This window comes from Myodes glareolus, chromosome 4 (assembly GCF_982192425.1).
Source record: "Myodes glareolus chromosome 4, mMyoGla1.1, whole genome shotgun sequence".
In the NCBI taxonomy this organism is placed as follows: domain Eukaryota; kingdom Metazoa; phylum Chordata; class Mammalia; order Rodentia; family Cricetidae; genus Myodes; species Myodes glareolus.
In genome coordinates this window covers 86,093,227-86,115,979 of record NC_142029.1, presented here as the reverse complement: position 1 = coordinate 86,115,979, position 22,753 = coordinate 86,093,227, and the positions used below count along the sequence as shown (strand labels likewise).

The 22,753-nt window shown below is 41.5% G+C and overlaps 1 protein-coding gene across 1 annotated transcript in view; it reads left to right on the top strand.

Moving 5' to 3' along the window:
• LOC125388991 (uncharacterized) overlaps window positions 1-22,753 on the top strand; it is a 38,222-nt gene that overhangs the window by 9,967 nt on the left and 5,502 nt on the right. Inside the window, exons 3-7 of the mRNA XM_087905935.1 lie at window positions 3,336-3,416; window positions 12,827-12,907; window positions 14,491-14,571; window positions 16,553-16,645; window positions 21,962-22,366. Of these exons, the coding sequence (XP_087762061.1) occupies window positions 3,336-3,416; window positions 12,827-12,907; window positions 14,491-14,571; window positions 16,553-16,645; window positions 21,962-22,017 (392 nt within the window). The 3' untranslated portion in view covers window positions 22,018-22,366. The remainder of the gene's footprint in view (window positions 1-3,335; window positions 3,417-12,826; window positions 12,908-14,490; window positions 14,572-16,552; window positions 16,646-21,961; window positions 22,367-22,753) is intronic.

Below are 22,753 nucleotides of genomic sequence, written 5' to 3'. Positions count from 1 at the left end.
TTTCAATTCTTGAACTGAATCCATTACCTGTTTGATTGTTTTTTCTTGGTTTCCCAGGGTATCGTTTACGAATTTACTCATTTCTTCAAATTTTTTTATATTTCTCTTCCATTTCTTTACTCATTTCTTCAATTTTTGTTATATTTCTCTTCTATTTCTTTAAGTGAGTTATTCATATCCTGTTTAAGAGACTCTATTGCTTTCATAATGACACTGTTTTCCACTTCTTCCGGAATAGGGTGTTCAAGTCCTTCTGTCATAAGATCGCTGAGATCTGGTGTTTTCATGTTGTTTTTCAGATTGTTGAAGGAATTCCTGCCTTGGCGCCTGCCCATCTCTTCCTTCAGATGCTCTCCAATGTCTCTTCCCTCCACTGGGTCTTTTGCTAAAGGATTAGTGCCCCTTGCTGGCCAGGAATCACTTTGCCTGCAGTCCTACCTTGCTGCAGGCAGGCTATTAAAACAAAGGAACTCCCTCCCGTTTGCACAAACCGCCCTGTCCTGGCGGCGCCCACACAGGCTGAGTTGGAGGATTTTATGCCCCGAAGAAGGGAGAGAGGAAGGGTAGGGGTTCCTGGCTGAAAGCAGGGATGGGGTAGGAGGAGAGAGAGGTTAGCTGAGGAAGCCGCCCCTTCGGAATCTTCACTACATATCTTTAAATAGGCATTTTTATTCTTCTGTGGTCCTACAATGTTTCTAATATATATACTCAAATATATATATGTATATATATACATATATATATATATATATATATATATATATATATATATATTGTGTGTGTGTGTGTACACACAGAGACAGACAATTTGAATCAGCATTTGTCTGGGAATAGCAAGGTTAAAGGCTTGCATTTCTCAGTGTCATAAAATAAATAAGAGCTGCACAAAGGAACACTGTCAGGTTAATTCATGGATCAACAGAGGCTTTGCTTTAAACAGCACGGGAAAATCTAAGAAGTGAAAAAGTCAATTTAAGGACTTTAAATTCTAAGAAGGCAAACAGGGAGGTCATGTGCTATCCTGAACTCCTGAGTGTGATTACGTAGACTAGAAATTTGTGACCAATGAATGTAAAGTGGGGAGAAATGCAGCAATATGCTCTTTCTTGGCTTGCCAAAGCTGTGGCACCTGGGACTCGCATGTGGGAAGCCATGGAAATCTGGCATAAACTGCAGACGGAGATATGTGGAGCGTGGGCCACACGAGCATTTTCACCAAAGGTTAGCTAGCTAAAGGGGACCTCTCAGATCTAAGAATTGCATCTTTTAACCTAACGGGTTAGAACAAAGGAAAATCTATGGTTATATAGTATAAAATCTGGGGCCTCATATTTCCTGCTGCCTGGGACCAAGTGACAGCATGTGTTCCCATGGTGCCTCTGTGAAAATACTTACCTTCCCTAGAGTTGTTTAGGTGGTCAGTAGCTTTTCCTGTTTTCTTTCCGGGATAAGTCACAAATGGTAAATTTCCTAGTCTAAAATCTTATATCAATAAACCAAGATGAGAGTGAGTGCAGGCTGTTAATAACCTGTTACGTTAAAGTGGGCTGAACTGAGGTTGCACTTTACCATGTCAGCTGTGAGGGAATTGTGGACACCCAGTCCTCCTTATCTGTGAGGGCCATGCATCAACAAACCCAGACATGCCATACTTTCATCCTTGTATCCATCTGGAGGGAAGGTCCCAAATGTGATCTAGTTGCAAGACTTCTTCTTCTGCCATAAAAGGTACTTGCAGGGCACTGGCTTCTAAGTTTATCTCAGAGAAAGGAGCAGAAATTTAACTGTAGAAACAAAGAATTTGCCTGTGTGACTTTCTCACCAGGGTCCCACAGTGCGGGCAAAAGTCACCTATACCGACCGGTTCGTGAGAAAATTGTGCCCAATAATTGATTCATACACTGCTGAAGCTTTTGGGATAAATTCCACTACAGAGGGAGAGCACTAGGGCTTTACAAAAAAATTACAGCAAAAACAGCCATTATTCAAAAGGCAGTATTCTCAGAGCCTTGCATCTGAGCTTTTCTCCATCAGAATGCATATTTCTGGAGGGTTGACCTTCTGATTTGTCAGCTGAAATCTCATTGCATAATCCTGCGGACCACAGCAGAGAAATATCAGGCTTTCATCACTACACACTTGACCCTGTTCGCTCTCTATCCCTAAGAAAGGCCAGGTGAGAACTCAGGCAACAAGGTGCTTGCCTTTCATGTACAAGGGACTGTCCCATGACAGAGTGAATGGATATGTTGACAGGTACTCAATTTTGTGAGACATTAGAGAAAGATGCTGAATTTTACAGGTGTTTTGATACTAGATCAACCATTCAATATCTAGCCACAATCTACCCAGTGTTCTATGGTGATCTCTTTCTATCTATGGGCTGTCCACAATGGTGACATTAAATGATGTCTGTGTTAGCCTGCATGCATACTCAGTGTGCACTCCTAAAGTAAGGTCAGCATTATTTTTAAGACTGTAACATTTTCTGGCCACGGACCTTATGTATGTGGAAAAGGTCTGTGATTACACATGAAAGGTCAATGTTCTGTGTAAATTAATGAATTTCTGAAGCACACTGAATTCCATGTGATGAGGTAAAATCCCAGCTACTACAGTCCATTATTGTAGGGAGGAGATATTGCTGCTGGGATGTCAGATTTTCATCGTCAGACCAACGTAGACAGCCCCTTAGATAGAACCCATTCTGATTGGAGTGTTGACGCTCAGCATGTGGGATGTCTATATTCTGTGGGCACTGGGTCATCCCTGAACCCTGCCCTGAACTTATCAGTAATGAGGAGGTCTGCTGTTCATATTAGGAGTCTAGAAAAATGTATCCAAGGAGTTTGGAGGCTGTGTGATCTATCCAACCTAGGATAGTGGAATAAGAACCCTAGAACAGTACTTGTGGGCTAATATGATGCTTCACCTCTGTGGGAACTCATGTGGGGCTGTGGTATAGATCTCCCAAGGTCATCAGGGCAAGGGTCAAAGGTACTTTGAAATCAATGGGAGAATTTTTGGAGAAGGTATTTAAAATGCAATGTTGAAAGTCATACACAGCATCTTTGTATGATGCTGCACATCACATTTAACAGGGATGATGTCTAACTATCCTTTTTAACATATGATAAAGTGTGACTTTACATAGCTCATTAATATAGCAACACAAAATCCTTTTTGAAATAGCATTTAAATGTCTATGAGTTTCTAATTGAATGCTAAGAATCAAAGCAAAAATGAGGTTGTTCTCATAGGAAGTGTTATGATTTTACATGGTATATACAACAACATGTGTCTGTGAGCCACTCTCTCTACCAACTTTCTTCCAGACCAAGAGGAGCCGGATCATAATGAGGACAAGCTCAGTCTCCTGAGCAGGAGGACCTTTGACTGTGAGGATGGGGTGTTCGGTAGGTACTGGCATTCCTACTCAGATGGGTAGAACAGAATGCAAAAGAAGTTGGGTGTCTCCTCCTACCTGAAAGGCTTATGAGTTAGGAAAAGAAATTACATGAACTCCCTGGTCTGCATAGAATAATGGGGAGACTCTATGACCAAAAGCCAAACAAGACACAATCGGAGGTAGATGGGGTTTATTCTGGATTGTGATTCAGGCTATCATGTCACCCAGGCTGAGAAGACCTGGCAGTGGTTAGAGGTCCAGGAGGCAGACTGCTCACACTGCATCTGTACTGAGGATGCAGAGAGCAAACACAACAGGGTCTCGACTATTTAATTTCTGATCTTCTACAGTACATTTCCATCAGGAAAACTCCATTTTCTTTATCTTTATTTTTATTATTATTATTATTATCATCATCATCATCATCATCATCATCATCATCATCATTATTATCATTGTCATTATTATTGAGCTCTACATTTTTCTCTACCCCCTCCCTACATCTCCCATTTTCTTCAGCCCTCTCCCAAAGTTCCATGCTCCCAAGTTACTCAAGAGATCTTGTCTTTTTCTACTTCCCATGTAGATTAGATGTATCTTTGTCTCTCTTAGGCTTTTCATTGTTGTCCTGGTTCTCTGGGATTGGGATTTGTAGGCTGGTTTCCTTTCTTTTAAGTTTAAAAACAACTTAGAGTGAATACATGTGATAGTTGTTTCTCTGTGTCTTGGTGACCTCATTCAAAATGATGTTTTCTAGATCCATCCATTTGCCTGCATTCAAGATGCCGTTAATTTTTTCTGCTATGTAGCACTTCATTGTGTAAATGTACCACATTTTCCTTATCTATTTTTTGGTTGAAGGACATAAAGATTGTTCACAGTTTTTGGCTATGACAAACATTTTGCTATGAACATAGACAACTCCATCTTCTAAAGGTTGCAAACTTTTCCCTGTGTTACCTCCAGCTGTGCTCAGACACATGAGGCTGTGGAGGACAGTGCTCCTTCAAAACCAGATCACAGCCTATGTATTTTATTATCTTGTCTATATTGACCATCCCATGTCATGTAATGGATTCTCAGTGAAAATGCAAGGCCTCCTTTCAGCATGTGATGCATTTTTATTGTCCTTCTTCCATTGTAAAAGATAATATGTTCCAAGTCCAAATTGCCTCTTCATCCTCAGGCTTGGTTTTATTACTAAGTAATTCGGTAATTTCATATGTGTTACCTTAATTTGAACCACACTTACAGAGAGCAAAATCTTTTGTGACATTGGCAATGTCACACAGAATGTACGCATATCAAAGAAATAAAAGTGGGAAAGAGTGGCATCACCTTTATTTTATATGTCAAATGACATAGATACTGAATGGAAAACCTTCTTTGCTAGGAAAAAATAATGAGAACCTTTGGGCTGCATCTTCAAAGCCCTCTCATGATTCAGAGTGGGTGCAACAGCAAACAGGGGAACTTAGGATCTCTGAGGACAAATGAATTCTCTTACTACATATTTTTCCAAATCAGTGTTTTTATTTTTCAGTCATTCTGCAATGTTTCTAATATGTATGTATATATACACAAAAAATATAAATATTATATTTGTATATATATATGTATGTATGTATATATACACACACACTCCATCAGCATTTCTCTGGCAATAGCAAGGTTACAAGGCTTGCATTTCTCAGAGTCATAAAATAGAGAAGAGCTGCACAAAGCAACACTGTCAGCTTAATTCATGGATCAACAGAGGCCAGGAAACTCTAAGAGGTGAAAAAAAAATTAATTTAAGTGCTTTAAATTCTAAGAAGGAGAACAGGGAGGTCATGTGCTATACTGCAATCCTGAGTGTGATTAATTAGACTAGAAATTTGTGACCAATAAATGTAAAGTGGGGATAAATGCAGCAACATGCACGCTCTTGGCTTGCCAAAGCTGTGGCACCTGGGACCCACATTTGGGTATCCATGGCAACTGGCATAAACTGCACTCAGAGATTTTTGGAGCCTGGTCCACATGAGCATTTTCACCAAAGGTTAGCTAGCTAAAGGGGACCTCTCAGATCTAAGAATTGCATCTTTTAACCTAAGTGGTTAGAATAATAGAAAATCTATGGTTATATAGTACAAAATCTGGGGCCTGATATTTCTTGCTGCCTGGGGCCAAGTGACAGCATGTATTCCCATGGTGCCTCTGTGAAAAGACTTACCTTCCCTAGAGTTGTTTAGGTGGTCAGTAGCTTTTCCTGTTATCTTTCTGGGATAAGTCACAAATGACTAGTCTAAGATCTTATATCAATAAACCAAGGTGAGAGTGAGTGCAGGCTGTTAATAACCTGTTACGTTAAAGCGGGCTTAACTGAGATTGCACTTTACCATGTCAACTGTGAGGGAATTGTGGACACCCAGTCCTCCTTATCTGTGAGGGCCATGCATCAACAAACCCAGACATGCCATACTTTCATCCTTGTACCCATCTGGAAGGGAAGGTCCCAAATGTGATCTAGTTGTAAGACTCTTCTTCTGAACAAATGTCCTGCCATAAAAGGTAATTGCAGGGCACTGGCTTCTAAGTTTATCTCAGGGAAAGGAGCAGAGATTTGACTGTAGAAACAAAAGATTTTGCCTGTGTGACTTTCTCACCAGGGTCCCACAGTGGGGGCAAAAGTCACCTATACCAACCAATTCATGAGAAAATTGTGCCCAATAATTGATTCATTATTGCTGTTGAAGCTTTTGGGATGAATTCCACTATAGAGGGAGAGCACTATAGCTTCACAGCTGTAAGTAGAGAGATGCCCCCTTGTTTTGACCGCCCAACTAGCTTATACCTGAAATAATCACACAAAATAAATCACTACCTGGCTCATTATCTCTCGCCTCTTATTAGATAACATCTTGGTTTAACCAATTTCAAATAATCTGTATGTCACCACAATGTCTTTGCTTACCGGGAAAGATTCAGCATGTTTGACCTGGCGTCTCCATAGCGGCTCTCTGTCTCTTCTTTCTTCCTCCCAGAATTCAGTTCTGTCTTCTCTGACTACCTCAGTTCTGCCATATCAGGCCAAGCAGTTTCTTTATTGATTAACCAATGAAAGCAACACATAAACAGAACAACCTCCTACATCATTTCCCCCTTTTTTGTTTAAAAAGGAAAGGAAGGCTTTAAGTTTAACATAGTAAAATTACATATAACAAGACAGGTTCAAGCAAGAATTACAGTTATAATATTTATATATACTTTATCTTTTATCATAACTAAGGAAAACTATAACTATAACTATCTATATATTCTTCAGCTCCATCAAATACTCCAGAAGGATATAATATTATCTAAGTAAACAGAAAGTGCATTGTAAGCAACTTCCAAAACTCTAGAAATGACAGAGACATCTTGCTGCCTAGACAGTCACTCAAAGTTACTTTGTACCATTGGGTCATCCATCTTCAGCCTACAGGCCCATAGTATCCAGCAGACTTTTTCATGAAGCAGGAAATTTTAAAGACAGTTCAGTTACTTTCATTTGTGTCCTCAGAATGTCTCATAGACTCTATAATGAAGCAGGAACCCTGAAGGATCACCTCACCTTTAGGCAAGTTCAGTAGTCCTCTCTGTATGGGTTTTTCATGTCCAGTTTATGCAACAGTCCAGGCTAGAGCAGTTTCTTGCCCAAATGTCTAACCAACTCCATAAGGAGCCTCTTTGATGCCCATCTTCCTTTTGAAGTAGGTTGGTGCTGCCAGGAGCAGATGAGTCTCATTGTCATGACAAGCCCTAAGTTATTAAACATTTTAAATACCATATTTTGTAGTCTTTGAAAGATATGAAGAATGCCTATCTAACTGAAATATAGCTCTATATATCTAGAAAATCTAACTAACATAACTACAAGCTCGACTATTATCAAAGATTATCCATTAACACCCTATATTTTCTAATTATACATTACATTTTTAAATGAGCTACACAATCACGATGCCTTAATGAAGGTCAGAAATACATATAACAAAATTGACCTTAAATTCATATCAATAAAGCAAGATCCATACCAATGCAAATTACTCATATCTATATCATATCTCCCTTTAAATGTAAAAGGATATTTATAAACAACATTTGGGAATATGAGTGCAGTTTTTTCTATCCAAACTGCTTCCTGTTGTATGGGGGCACTGTTAATCACGTCTTTCATGGTGTGCCCAATGTGCCAGGTTCATCTCAGTCAGCAGTTTTTGAGGGTATTCACATCAACCTTTCAGGAGGGCATGGCCTATCATACCATATTGATCTAGAAGCAATCCACAGGGTCTCATCCTTTGTGAAAACAAAATAAGAACCTCTTTTCCAAAGCATCATATCCTTAGACCCAAATTCTGAAGTCATAATACTTTTATAATATACATGCTGGTTTAGCCTAGTAGCCCATACAATGAAATGTCTCTCTGTACTTAGCTCTTTCACAGTCAAAAAGAAAACACAATAATATACAGAATCCAGACTCTCTGTGAATTTTCCATTTATTTATTTATTAAAAATTTCCACCTCCTCCCCGCCTCCCTTTTCCCTCCCCCTCCCCACTTCTCCCTCCCTCTCTAGTCTTAAGAGCAGTCAGGGTTCCCTGCCCCATGGGAAGTCCAAGGTCCTCCCCCCTCCATACAGGTCTATAAAGGTGAGCATCCAAACAAACCAGGCTCCCACAAAGTCAGTCCATGCAGTAGAATAAAAATCCAGTATCATTGTCCTTGGCTTCTCAGTCAGCCTTCATTGCCAGCCACGCTCAGAGTGTCCATTTTGATCACATGCTCCATCACTCCCAGTCCAGATGGCCTTGGTGAGCTCCCATTAGATCAGTCCCACCGTCTCAGTGGGTGGACGCACCCCTTGTGATCCTGACTTCCTTGCTCATGTTCTCCCTCCTTCTGCTCCTCATTTGGACCTTGGGAGCTAAGTCCAGTGCTCCAATGTGGGTCTCTGTCTCTATCTCCATCCATCGCCAGATGAGGATGATATGCAAGATGGTGATATGCAAGATATTCATCAGTGTGGCTATGGGACAAGGCCAGTTCAGGCACCCTCTCTTCTGCTGCCCAAGGAACAATCTGGGGAACTCTCCTTGGACCTGGGAAGCCCCCTAGAATCAAGTCTCTTGCAAACCCTAAAATGCCCCCCTTAATTAAGATATTTACTTCCCTCTCCCATATCCACCCTTCCTCCATCCCACCCATCCCATTCCCAAAAGCTTTCCCAAATCCTCCCCTTCTCCCTTCTCTCTACCCATCTCCCCTTACATCCACCCCCACCCACCCACCCCTGTGCACCCAAGTTTTGCCTGGCAATCTTGTCTACTTCCAATATCCAGGAGGATAACTATATAATTTTCTTCAGGTTCACCTTCTTGTTTAGCTTCTCTAGGATCACAAATTATAGGCTCAAAAGACCTTTAATTATGACTAGAATCCACTTATGACTGAGTACATACCATATTCCTCTTTTTGGGTCTGGGTTACCTCACTCAATAAAGTGTTTTCTATTTCCATCCATTTGCATGCAAAATTCAAGATGTCATTGTTTTTTACCACTGAGTAAAACTAATGGAAGAAAGAAAGCATCTTTAACAAATGGTGCTGGCATAACTGGATGTCAATTGTAGAAGAATGAAAGTAGATCCATATCTATCACCATGCACAAAACTCAAGTACAAATGGATTAAAGACCTCAATATTAATCTGACCACATTGAACCTGATAGAAGAGAAAGTGGGATGTAGTCTATAGGACATGGGCACGGGAGACCACTTCCTAGGTAGAACCCTAGTAGCACAGACAGTAAGAGAAACAATGAATAAATGGGACCTCCTGAAACTGAGAAGCTTCTGTAAAGCAAAGGACACTGTCCTTAAGACAAAAAGGCTACCTTAGGACTGGGAGAAGATCTTCACCAACCCCTCAACAAACAAAGGTATTATCTCCAAAATATACAAAGAACTCAAGAAACTAGACACTAAAACTCTAATTAACCCAATTAAAAAATGGGGCACTGAACTGAACAGAGAATTCTCAACAGAAGAATTTCGAATGGCCAAAAGACACTTAAGGTCATGCTCAACCTCCTTAGCAATCAGGGAAATGCAAATCAAAACAACTTTGAGATACCATCTTACACCTGTCAGAACAGTTAAAATCAAAAACACCAATGATAACCTATGCTGGAGAGGATGTGAAATAAGGGGAACACTCATCCATTGTTGGTGGGAATGCAAACTTGTGCAACCACTTTGGAAATCAGTGTGGTGGTTTCTTAGGAAACTGGGAGTAAACCTACCTCAGGACCCAGCAATTCCACTCTTGGGAATAAACCCAAAAGATGCTCTATCATACTACAAAAGTATTTGTTCAACTATGTTCATAGCTGCACTATTTGTAATAGCCAGAACCTGGAAACAACCTAGGTGCTCCTCAATAGAAGAATGGTTAAAGAAGGTGTGGAACATATATGAATTTTCTATTTTTATGTGGCTTATTTTTTTATTTCTTTTAATCTATACTCTGTCTCTTTAAAGACTCTACCCTTTTTTAAAGCATTAACTTTATTTTATGACTCTGTATACTCTCTATCTTTTATCTCCCAAGCCTACGTACATTTATACAACATTGTGACCCACTTAGAGGTTTTATTGTATTGTTTGTAATTCTCTACTGTCTACAAGAGCTTTTAAAATGTTAAGCAGCTTGGTTGCAGCTCCTCTGGATGTTGGCTTCACCTCTCTCCAATTTGAAAATGGTGGACTTACCCTTTCTTCTAGCTCTGGGGCCACCAGGTAGGAGCGTGCTCAGCACTTTAACTCTGAGAATGAGTGTGCAGCACATAAATGCTGTTTATCTGAGTTACAGCCAAATCTGCTACACAAAGCACTTTGCAGCCTGGAAACATCTCTGTGTATGGCGGCAGGAATCCGCCTTGCTCTACCACCTGTAAATGCCTAGTAGATGTGATCCCGGTGTCTGCACAGGCAGGGAAACACCAAGTCACAAGCATAGTCTCAGCTACTTTGTTTCCAACCCGGAGTAGGCACACAAACACCAAGGCCCACAAATACGCCATAGCCGGAGTTTGCACATGTGGCAGGGCCCAGGAAGCCTTGTTTTAAAATGGCACAGCATTTTTTTATTGCTGAGTCAAGAAAAATCTCTCTGCGGCACACCGCCAGCAAACAGCAAAACGTTGTGTTAAACTCAGTTTCTTCTGTGTTTAAAATGAACCTCTCTCCAGTTTTTAAGTAGATTTAGTCCATCAGCTTGGTCTGAAAAACTATTGCAAGGAGAACCGGTTCTTTGTTCTGGTCGCCCAGTTAGCTTACACCTGAAATAATCACACAGAAATTGTATTAATTAAATTACTGCCTGGCCCATTATCTCTAGCCTCTTATTGGCTAACTCTTACATCTTGATTTAACCTGTTTCTAATAATCTGTACGTCACCACAAGGTTGTGGCTTACTGGGAAAGATTCAGCATGTTTGACCTGGTGGCTCCATGGCAGTTCTCTCTGCTTTCTTCCTCCCAGAATTCAGTCTGTCTTCTCTGCCTACCTATGTTCTGACCTATCAGGCCAAGCAGTTTCTTTATGGATGAACCAATGAAATCAACACACAAACAGAAGGACCTCCAATACCACACAGAAGATTTACAGCAAGAACAGCCGCTATTCAAAAGGCAGTATTCTAGGAGCCTTGCATCTGAGCTTGTCCCCATCAGAATGCATATTTCTGGAGGGTTGACCTTCAGATTTGTCAGCTGAAATCTCTTGCATAATCCTGTGGACCACAGCATAGAAAGACCAGGCTTTCAACAATACACACTTGATCCTGTTCCCTCTCTATCCCTAAGAAAGGCCAGGTGGAGAGCTCAGGCAACAAGGTGCTTGCTTTTAATGTAGAAAGACTGTCCCATGACTGAGCGAATGGGTATATGAACAGGTACTCGATTTTGTGAGGCATTAAAGAAAGAAGCTGAGTTTTGCAGGTCTTTTGATGCTACACAAACCGTTCAATATCTAGCCACAATCTACCCAGTGTTCTAGGCTGATCTTTTTCCAACAGACTTAAGGTCCATGTTTAGAAAATGTTATAGTCTTAAGAATAATGCTGACCTTATTTTAGAGTGCACACTGAGTATGTACACAGCATAACACGGACATCAGTTAAATCCCTTTATATGACCCCTTTGGACTTAAGTCAGGGGAAGCAGATAGATATCATAGAAGAACTTTGACTTGAGAATTTGAAATGGGGTCATTGGTGATTCTTTGAAAAATGCTAATCTGTGAGCCAATGGCAGGACCGTTGGCCAATAGCTTAACGTCCTAGACATTAATACCACATGGCTGACGTTCATTAAGCTGGAAAGGGAAAGCACAGTCATTTGTTCTTTCTTGTGATGCACATTGCCTGGCTGTCATCAAACAGACCCAGCAATAAATGGACCAAGTTTCATGATGCTCATGTAAGATGGCCATGTTTGGCATCAATAATTTGGACCATGATTCTGAGGTCCTGAACTGTTAATCTCTGTTCATTTTTCAGCTGTAGAATCATGATCTATGATTCTACATAAAAGGTCCAAGTTCTGTGTAAATATCTGACTTTCTGAAGAATACTGAATTCCATGTGATGAGGGAGAATCCCAGCTACCACAGTCCATTATTGTAGGGAGGATATAATGATGCTGGAATGTCAGGTTTTTATTGTCAGACCAACGTGAACATCCCATAAATAGAACCCATGCTGATTAAAGTGTTGATGCTCAGCCTGTGGGATGTCTATATTCTGTAGGCACTGGGTCATCCCTGAACCCTGCCCTGAACTTTTCAGTAATGAAGAAGTCTGTGGTTGATATTAGGAGTCTAGAAAAATGTATCCAAAGAGTTTGGAGGCTGTGTGATCTATCCAACCTAGGATAGTGGAACAAAAACCCAAGAGTAACACTTGTGAGCTAACATGATGCTTCACCTCTGTGGGAACTCATGTGGAGCTGTGGTATAGATCTCTTAAGGGGGTCAGGACAAAAGTCAAAGGTACTTTGAAATTAATGGGAAAATTTTTGGAGAAAGTACTTAAAATGCAATGCTCAAAGAGTCATACACAGCATCTTTGTATGATGCTGCACATCACATCTAAAAGAGATGTCTAACTCTCCTCTTTACCATGTAATAAAGTGTGACTTTGCATAGCTCATTAATATAGCAAAACAAAATCCTTTTTGAAAATGCATTTAAGTGTTCATTAGCTTCTAACTGAATGCTAAGAAGCAAAGCAAAAATGAGGTTGTTATTATAAGAAGTGTTATGACTTCACATGGTGTATACAACAACATGTGTTTGTGATGCACTCTCTCTATCAACTTTCTTCCAGACCAAGAGGAACTGGATCACGATGAGGCCATTCTCAGTTTACTGAGCTCGCGAACACTCCACAGTGAGGAAGGGGTGATTGGTACGTACTGGCATTTCTACTCAGCTGGGTGGAAGAGAATGTTGGGTGTCTCCTCCTATCAGAAAGGCAGATGAAGTGGGAAAGTAAATTGAATGAACTCCCTGGTCGACATAGGATAATGGGGAAAATCTATGACCAAAAGCCCAACAAGAAGCAATTTCATTTAGATGGGGTTTATTCTGGATTGTGATTCAGGCTGTCATGTATCTATGCAGAGAAGACCTGGCAGTGGGCAGAGTGAGTGTGGACAGAGGTCCAAGAGGCAGACTGCTCACACTGCATCTGTACTCAGGAAGCAGAGAGCAAACAGAACTGGAACTCGACTCTTTAATCTCTGGTCTTCTACAGCATACTTCTGTGAGGAAAACTCACTTTTCTTTTTTAATTATTATTATTAATATTGAGCTCTACATTTTTCTCTACTCCCTTCCCTAACTCTCGCCTCACTTTAACCATCACTCAAAGTCGCCATGCTCCCAATTTACTCAGGAAATCTTGTTTTATTCTACTTCCCATGTAGATTGACTCCATGTATGTCTCTCTTAGGGTCCTCACTGTTGTCTAGGTTCTCTAGGTTTATGGTTTCTGGGCTGGGATTCTTTGCTTTATGTTTAAAAAACACTTATGAGTGAGTACATGATAATTGTCTTCCTGAGTCTAGGTTATCTCACTCAATATGATGTTTTCTAGATCCATCCATCTGTCTGCAAAATTCAAGCTATCATTATTTTGTTCTGCTGTGTAGTACCCCATTGTGTAAATGTACCACATTTTTCTTATCTATTTTTTGTTGAAGGACATATAGATTGTTCCCAGTTTCTGGCTATGACAAACATTTTGCTATGAACATAGACAACTCCATCTTCTAAATGTTGCAAACTCTTCCCTGTGTTACCTCCAGCCGTATTCAGATACATGAGGCTGTGGAGGACAGTGCTCCTTCAAAACCAGATCACAGCCTATGTGCTTTATTATCTTGTCTATATTGACCATCCCATGCCATATAATGAATTCTCAGTGCAAATACAAGGCTTCGTTTGAGTGTGTGATGCATTTTTATCGTCCTTCTTCCATTGTAAAAGATAATATGTTCCAAGTCCAAATTGCCTCTTCATCCTTAGGCTTGGTTTTATTATTAAGTAATTCGGTAATTTGACTTATGTTCCCTTGATTTGAACCACACTTACAGAGAGCAAAATCTTTTGTGACATTGTCAATGTCACACAGAATGTACATATATCAAAGAAATAAAAATGGAAAGGAGTGGCATCACCTTTGTTTTATATGTCAAATGGCATAGATACTGAATGGAAAAACTTTGTATGATGCTGCACATCACATCTAAAAGGGATGATGGCTAACTTTCCTTTCTACCATATGATGAAGTGTGACTTTACATAATTCATTAATATAACAACACAAAAACCTTTTTTGAAACAGCATTTAAATGTCCATTAGCTTCTAACTGAATGCTAAGAAGCAAAGCAAAAATGAGGTTGTTCTCATAGGAAGCATATTGACTTCACATGGTGTATACAACAACATGTGTCTGTGATCCACTCTCTCTACCAACTTTCTTCCAGACCAAGAGGAGGCGAATCATGATGAGGACAAGCTCAGTAGTCTGAGCTTGAGGACCCTCCAGAATGAAGAATGGATGATCGGTATGTACTGGCATTTCTACTCAGATGGGTGGAACAGATGCTGTAGGATTTGGGTGTCTCCTCCTACCAGAGAGGCAGACAAAGTGGGAAATGAAATTACATGAACTTCTTGGTCGACATAGAATAATGGGGGAGAATCTATGACCAAAAGCCCAACAAGAAGCAATTTCATTTAGATGGGGTTTATTCTGGATTGAGATTCAGGCTGTCATGTATCCATGCAGAGAAGACATGGCAGGGGGAAGAGAGAGTGTGGTCAGAGGTCCAGGAGGCAGACTGCTCACACTGCATCTGTACTCAGGAAGCAGAGAGCAAACAGAACTGAAACTTGACTCTAATCTCTGGTCTTCTACAGCATACTTCCATCAGGAAATCTCCATCTTCTTTTTTATTAGTAGTATTATTTATATTGAGCTCTACATTTTCCTGTGGTCCCCTCCCGACTTCTCCCTCCCCTTCAACCCTCTCTCAAGGTCCCCTTGCTTCTAATTTACTCAATAGAGCTTGTCTTTCTCTATTTCCCACGTAGATTAGATCTATGTACGTCTCTCTTAGGGTCCTCATTGTTGTCTAAGTTCTCTGGGATTGGGATTTGCGGGCTTGTATTCTTTGCTTTATGTTTAAAAACACTTATGAGTGAGTACATGTGATAGTTGTCTCTTTGTGTCTTTGTTACTTCACTCAAAATGATGTTTTCTAGATCCAACCATTTGCCTGCATTCAAGATGTCATTAATTTTTTTCTGTTCTGTAGTACTCCATTGTGTAAATGTATCACATTTTCCTTATCCATTCTTCAGTTGAAGGGCATTTAGGTTGTTCCCAGTTTTGGGCTATGACAAACAATGCAGCTATGAACATAGACAACTCTATCTTCTAAAGGTTGCAAACTCTTCCCTGTGTTACCTCCAGCTGTGCTCAGACACATGAGGCTGTGGAGGACAGTGCTCCTTCAAAACCAGATCACAGCCTATGTGCTTTATTATCTTGTCCATATTGACCATCCCATGTCATGTAATGGATTCTCAGTGCAAATGCAAGGCCTCCTTTCAGCATGTGATACATTTTTATCGTCCTTCTTCCATTGTAAAAGATAATATGTTCCAAGTCCAAATTGCTTCCTCATCCTCAGGCTTGGTTTTATTATTAAGTAATTTGGTAATTTCATATGTGTTACCTTAATTTGAACCACACTTACAGAGAGCAAAATCTTTTGTGACATTGGCAATGTCACACAGAATGTACGTATATCAAAGAAATAAAAGTGGGAAAGAGTGGCATCACCTTTATTTTATATGCCAAATGGCATAGATACTGAATGGAAAAACTCCCTGTACGAGAAAAAAATAATGAGAACATCTTGGGTCCAGCTTCAAAGCCCTCTCGGGGTTCATAGGGGATGCAACAGCAAACAGTGGAACTTAGGATATCTGAGGGCGAATGAATTCTCTTACTACATATTTTTCCAAATCAGTGTCTTTATTCTTCTGGCATTCTGCAAAGTTTCATTCATATACATATACATATATAAATTACAAATATATAAATATAATATTTATGTATATATATGTATACACATACTTCATCAGCATTTCTCTGGCAATAGCAAGGTCACAAGACTTGCATTTCTCAGAATCATAAAACAGATAAGAGATGCACAAAGCAACACTGTCAGCTTAATTCATGTATCAACAGAGGCATGGCTTATAAACTGCCCAGGAAACTCTAAGAGCTGGAAAGGTCAATTTAAGGGCTTTAAATTCTAAGAAGGCAAACAGGGAGGTCATGTGCTATACTTTACTCCTGAGTGTGATTAATTAGACTAGAAATTTGTGAGCAATGAATGTAAAGTAGGGAGAAATGCAGCAACATGCTCTCTCTTAGCTTGCCAAAGCTGTTGTTCTCATAGGAAGCATTATGACTTCACATAATATACGACAACATGTATCTGTGAGTCACTCTCTCTACCAACTTTCTTCCAGAACAAGAGGAGTTTCAGGAGACTGAAAATCATGAAGATCTTGAGCAAGATCTGGCCAGTGTGAAGACCCTCCACAGTCCGAAAGGTTTTATCGGTAGGTACTGGCATTCTTAGTCAGATAAGTGTAACAGGGTGTAGGAGGAGCTGGGGGACTCCTCCTAACAGAGAGGCAGACGAAGTGAGTAAATAAATTACATGAACTCCCTGGTCGACATAGGATAATGGGGAAAATCTATGACCAAAAGCCAAACAAGACACAATTTGAGGTAGATGGGGTTTATTCTGGATTGTGATTCAGGCTGTCATGTATCCATGCAGAGAAGACATGGTAGTGGTCAGAGGTCCAGGAGGCAGACTGCTCACACTGCATCTGTACTCAGGAAGCAGAGAGCAAACAGAACTGGGGCTCAACTCTTCAATATCTGGTTTTCCTGCACTTTTCATGTCTTTTTAGGAGAGTCCATCTTCTGAATATTTCAAACTCTTCCCTATTGGACCCCCAGCTGAGTTCAAACACATTAGGAAGCACTTCTCCTTCAAAACCTGAACATAACCTATGTGTTTCGTGATCTTGTCATATTGAGCATCTCACACCATATAATGGATTCTCAGTGCAAATACAAGAGCTCATTGTCTCTAATAATGCATTTTTATCATCCTTCCTCCATTGAAGAAGAGAGTATGTTCCAAAAACAAACTGCTTCTTCATTCTCATGGTACTCTTATTAATAAGTAGCTTGGAAACTTCAATTTTGTTATCTCCCATTGGAACCCCACTTTTGGAAAGCAAAATCTTTTGTGGCATCAGGGAAGTCACACAGAATACACATATGTGAAAGAAATAAAAATGGGAAGAGAAGAGCATTCACCATTATTTTTTTGAAGGTTTGTAATTATATTTATGTACAGAAAACTCAGCAGTACATTTAACCCAGTTTAGTGGTGAGTCCTTTGGCCTTTGCCTTTTCCAGTTTGCAATTCAAACCACAGATTTAGGACCCAGGACGTTGCCTCCCCAGTGGCAGCAGATCTCATCCTATCTGTCGTTGTAGTTAGTCCTAATAGCTTCCACCAGCTTGGCCAGAGCACCTTTGTCTTCCGAGTTAACCTGTGTGAAGGCAACAGTGGTACACATCTTCCTATGAACCAGCCGCCCCAGCCTGGCCTTTCCCTTGATGATGCAGTAGGGGACAAACCAAGGGCCGGCTGGATATGGAAAATCTAGGTAAATGAACAGAGACTACAGAAACAAGCATAATCAAGTATACAAGAGATAGAAGAACAAATCTCAGATTCTGAAGACACCATAGAGAAAATAAAAGCTCTGATCAAAGAAAACAGCAAATCCAACAAATTCTCATCACAAAACATTCAAGAAATCTGGAACACAATAAAAAGACCAAACCTAAGAATAATAGGAGTAGAAGAAGAAGAAGAATTATGGATCAAAGGCCCAGAAAATATATTCAATAAAATTATAGAAGAAAACTTTCCCAATCTAAAGAACGATATTACTATGAAGGTTCAAGAAGCATACAGAACACCGAATAGACTGGATCAGAAAAAAAATCCCCTCACCATATAATAATCAAAACACAAAACATACAGATTAAAGAAAGGATATTAAGAGCTTCAAAGGAAAAAGGTCAAATAACTTATAAAGGTAAACCAATCAGACTTACACCGGACTTCTCTATGGAAACCATGAAAGCCAGAATAGAGGTACTGCAGAAACTAAGAGACCATGGACGCAAGCCCAGACTACTAAACCCAGCCAAGCTATCATTCACTATCAATGGAGAAAACAAAATATTCCAGGATAAAAACAAATTTAAACAATATGTAGCCACAAATCCAGCCTTACAGAAAGTAATAGAAGGAAAATCACAACCCAAGGAATCCAAAAATGCCAACACTGCCTTTAATAACTCAGACATCTAGCGACCCTTCACAAGCACATCTCTCTCACCATTATTTTGTATGTCAAAAGACATATAAACTGAACAGATCAATAGCTTATTCTCTGAATTATATTCTCCAAGGTAGAGGTTGACTATGAACTTGCCAGTTCACCTCTTCATGATCTCCGCTTGTCTGCTGGACTCACTCTTTGCTCTTGATGGAACTATGTGGACATATATAATTAGCTTTTTTTCTCTTTTATAGCTTAAAAAGTATTTATCTGTTTTTTGCTTGGATATATGTAAATGTACCACTTGCATTCCTGTGCCTGTGGAGATCAGAAGAGCTCATCAGATCCCTGGAACTTGAGATACAGATAGATGTGAAAGACCATGTAGGTGCCCAGAACTGAACCAAAGTCAGCTGCAAGAATAAAAAAAATGCTCTAAGCCACTGAGTTTCATTTGTTCAAGATTTTAAGACAGTTTAAATTTTTAGAACATTTTATTATTGTTATATTTGTGGATGTATTGCCTACATATGTGTCTGTGTAGCTAGGGAACCTAGAAGAGAGCATTGGATGCACTGGGACTGGAGCTACAGATGATGCTGAGCCACCATATTAGTGTTTGTCATTGAACCCTGGTCCTCTGGAACAACTAGCAGGTGCTTTTAACAGCTGAGTCATCGTGTCAGCAATTTTCATGTTTTCCACCAATCACTGAGGCAATCAAAGCAAAGCCTGTTTGTTTGGCTTTCCTTTTGTATATAAGCATTGTTATGTATGGCATATTTTTCTTTTTTTGAAAGTGCGCACATGATATAGAGAATCTATTTTGGCAAAAAGAATGGAGACAAGAGGAAAGCAAAGCACACAATCAGTTTGAAGCAATGCAAGAATGTAATTCACTGGGTTAAAAGATCGGGCTTTACCAACAAGCAATAGTTGACCAAAACTCTGAATTTTCTCTCTAGCATTGGGGCAATAACCCAGCTAGAAATGTACCTGCCTTGCAGGCATGAGACCCTGATTGTAGTCCTAGAAGTTCATGTGAGAAGCTGTGCACTGTGGTGTTAGCTGTAGTTCTCAGTCCCTTCTGTCAGGAGCTCAGGCTCCGTGTCCAGGCAGCCTAGACGACCAGCCATATCCCAGGTCATTGACTACCTTTCTCAGAAAAGGGGGAAAGGGAGGCAATGTCTGAGCAATGACACCCAAGGTGCTACCCTGGCCTAAACACAAGCACTTGTACCCATACATGGGACCAGATACACTCAGAAGTACACTATGTAACAATTACCTACAACGCTACTTCCTCTGCACACAGCCTTCAGGAATGTGACTCCTAGCTTTGTAACACAGGTGTCTAGAAAGCTCACTGAGCATGACGTCTGTGGATGAAACCAGACCTCAAGGACAACATCTTCAGAGAGAGACACAAAAGTCCTAATTCTTCAAGCAGGGAAACAAAACAGGGTCCACACAAAATGATATGAGAAAAACTTGACAAGTGAATTTTGTATGTGGGAACCACAAACCAGAGGAAAGCTGTTAAACCTGTGAGGCTTCACGTGGCACAGGCAGAAATAAGGGAGCCAGCGTCTGACAAGTATAGCAGTTAGGGGACATTGGGATCTAATGACCCTGAAGAGGGAGAAGCAGAATGGGGTAAAGTCAAAGCATCCCTGTGGGATGCAGTGAGTGTGACCAGGAGCAGGGAAGTCACACCCTGTGCTTCAGAGGCTGGGGGAGCAGGGAAGGGGGTGAGACACGTGGAGGTGGGCGTGTTTTCCTTTCCTGCATTAGGATGAGCAGTGCTGTCTGTGGACTTTGCTGTGCTTGCTGCTGGCTCTGCCATTTAGAGATGATCTCTGCCAGAACCCCTACTCCCTCCTGTCTCCTTTGTTGTGCTTACTCCAGTCAATGGTCCATCAAGGTTTGACTTTGGGACACTGACCTGTGACAGAGGGAATTACCTGGTGGGGCACAGCTCTCTCATGGGTACTTGGCACAAACCTGGAGACACAAGTCCTATAGACTGGGCCCATCAGTGCCAGAGAGGCAGATCTCTTTCTGGTCTGTCCATACATGTAGAACCACATGCAGGTTCTTTCTGTCCTTACAGTCCCACTTTAAAGGGCACACATGGAGAGAGAACAGAGTGACTCTCGCCCGTGCTCTGCTCACTGTGGAGCTGGGAGGGGAGCACTGAACTTACTTTGACCTCCTTTGCAGCCTGTGCTCCTTACTCTTGAGGGACATGTATGGGTACCAGGTAAGGGAGTTAGAGAACTGCCTGTCCATCTCGGAGCCTCAGACGGAATGACTGTTAAGGGATATGGGCTTTTGGTCCAGCTTTGGACTGCTTTTCAGATATTTTTGATTGAGCACTCGAGATGCAGAGGGTGAGCCTTACAGTCCTACCTAAGGACTATGGTAGACATTCATAGGGCTGAAAGGCCTGGACACTTGGGCATCACCTCTCTTGGGCCATAGACTCACGTGTCCAAACCTCATTTACTACCCCCATCTTCTCCTGTGACAGTGTCATGTCTGACTGTGACCTCTGTTGTCCCCTGAGGTCTGTGGAACTCCCGTGTGTTCCACTCAGGAGAATTCTGAGCTCTTCTCTTCTGCAGGCGCTGGTTTGTAAGCTGAGTATTCTGTCCTCCACCTGTCTTCCCAGGAGCCTCTGCAGTAATGTCATAGCCTTTGCTCATCACAAGGTGTGATGACCACCTTCTCTCATTGTCCATGCACTGAGTCTGTGTGTCCTGCCTAGAGCCCCAAGGGCCCACCTGCCTGACCACATCCTTCAGTCACACTTTCTCTGATTGCCTCTTACCCAGAGCCCCACCCCCTCCCGCTGCCCTAGGCAATTTTGTCACTGAGTTCTGTGCCTGGCAGTTCCTGGAGGTTTTTGTATCTTTTTCAGCTGCTACCTTATTCCTGACCTTTGATCCCTGGCCTCACCTCATTGCCCACATGACCTGACCTAACTATGTTGTATTTCCCCAGCCTCAGAACTGAGTGCTATATAAATAGATCTTCAGTCACCCATCAGAGTATTTTGTCCCCTTTCCCTTGATTCATGGCCCTAATGACTCCCTCACAAAACTGCTCACAATCTTAGGCCCAGCAGTGAGGGGACAGAAATGAGCACTTCACGGGACCATTCCTAGGCAGTCATCTGAGACTTAGTACACCATCTGATTGGGTCCTTTTGTTAGGGAGCAGAGGTGAAGGCCGCTAGTGACCAGCTGTTCAAGCAGGAGAACTGTACCAAGAGGGAAGAGCTCAGTGCCCTAGGAAGTGTTGTTTCCAGATGAGACAAGACACAGAAAAAGAATAAAAGCAGCAAAAACTTTCCCCAAACATGCGAGTAGCAAGGAAGACGGCAACTGGGGAGGGAGGGGGTCACCTTGATCCTCTAGGGAACATCTAACAGTCTGATAAAAACTTGGTGAAAACCTCATCTCTGTTTCCTGACTGAACTTACTCTATTTCCAGATCCAGCAGAGCTGGGAGAAAGGCCTTTTGGACCCCCGCGTGTTGCATGGGTGTAGAAGTAATATCCATTCCTTCTCCAAAACTTGTGTGAAGTACACTCGGATCCTCCTCTCTCCTACCCCTCAGTGCTCATGATGCACACACCATTCCATCTGTGGCTCACGTCAACATAAATGCTGCAGCGTAGCTTGGGCTGTAGGACCAGGTTGTACATCAGGACTGCCAGCCTCTCCCCGGCGAGCTGCTGTCCCATGTGCACAGAGCAATGCACCTCTCCTGGATACATATATGGTGTGAGCACCCATTCACCTGGTACAAGAGCAGCTCTTTACAAGATTGCCAGCAACCACTGGGCACCAATTTCTGCACAAGCACCTGTGGAACTTGTCCACCATCCTTCTAAAGGTATGAGCTTCAGAACCGTACCTTGCATGACTGCATCTCACACATGGGTGGTGAAGCTGCTGTCACTGAGTCAGCTGCTAAGCATCTTCCTTGACCTGCTGGGCCTCCAGTGGTATCATCGTGTTTGCCACCAGCTTGGCAAGCATGGGGCAGCCCTATCGACAACAGAGCTGTTTATGAAATGATGAGTGTGGCTGTGTGGCTGGACTAAGGGAGGGCTGAGTGATTCTGAGATCTTAAGCTGGGCAAGGTTAGGTTTCCTGGGACTTCACGGCTCCCTCACCCTCTTGAGTCTCTAAGCATCAGGCATCTCTGTTTTCATGAAAGCTTCGTAAATTCTTTCCTGGATGCCCACTTCTGTGTCTTGTGTGGGCTTCTTCGTGGGCC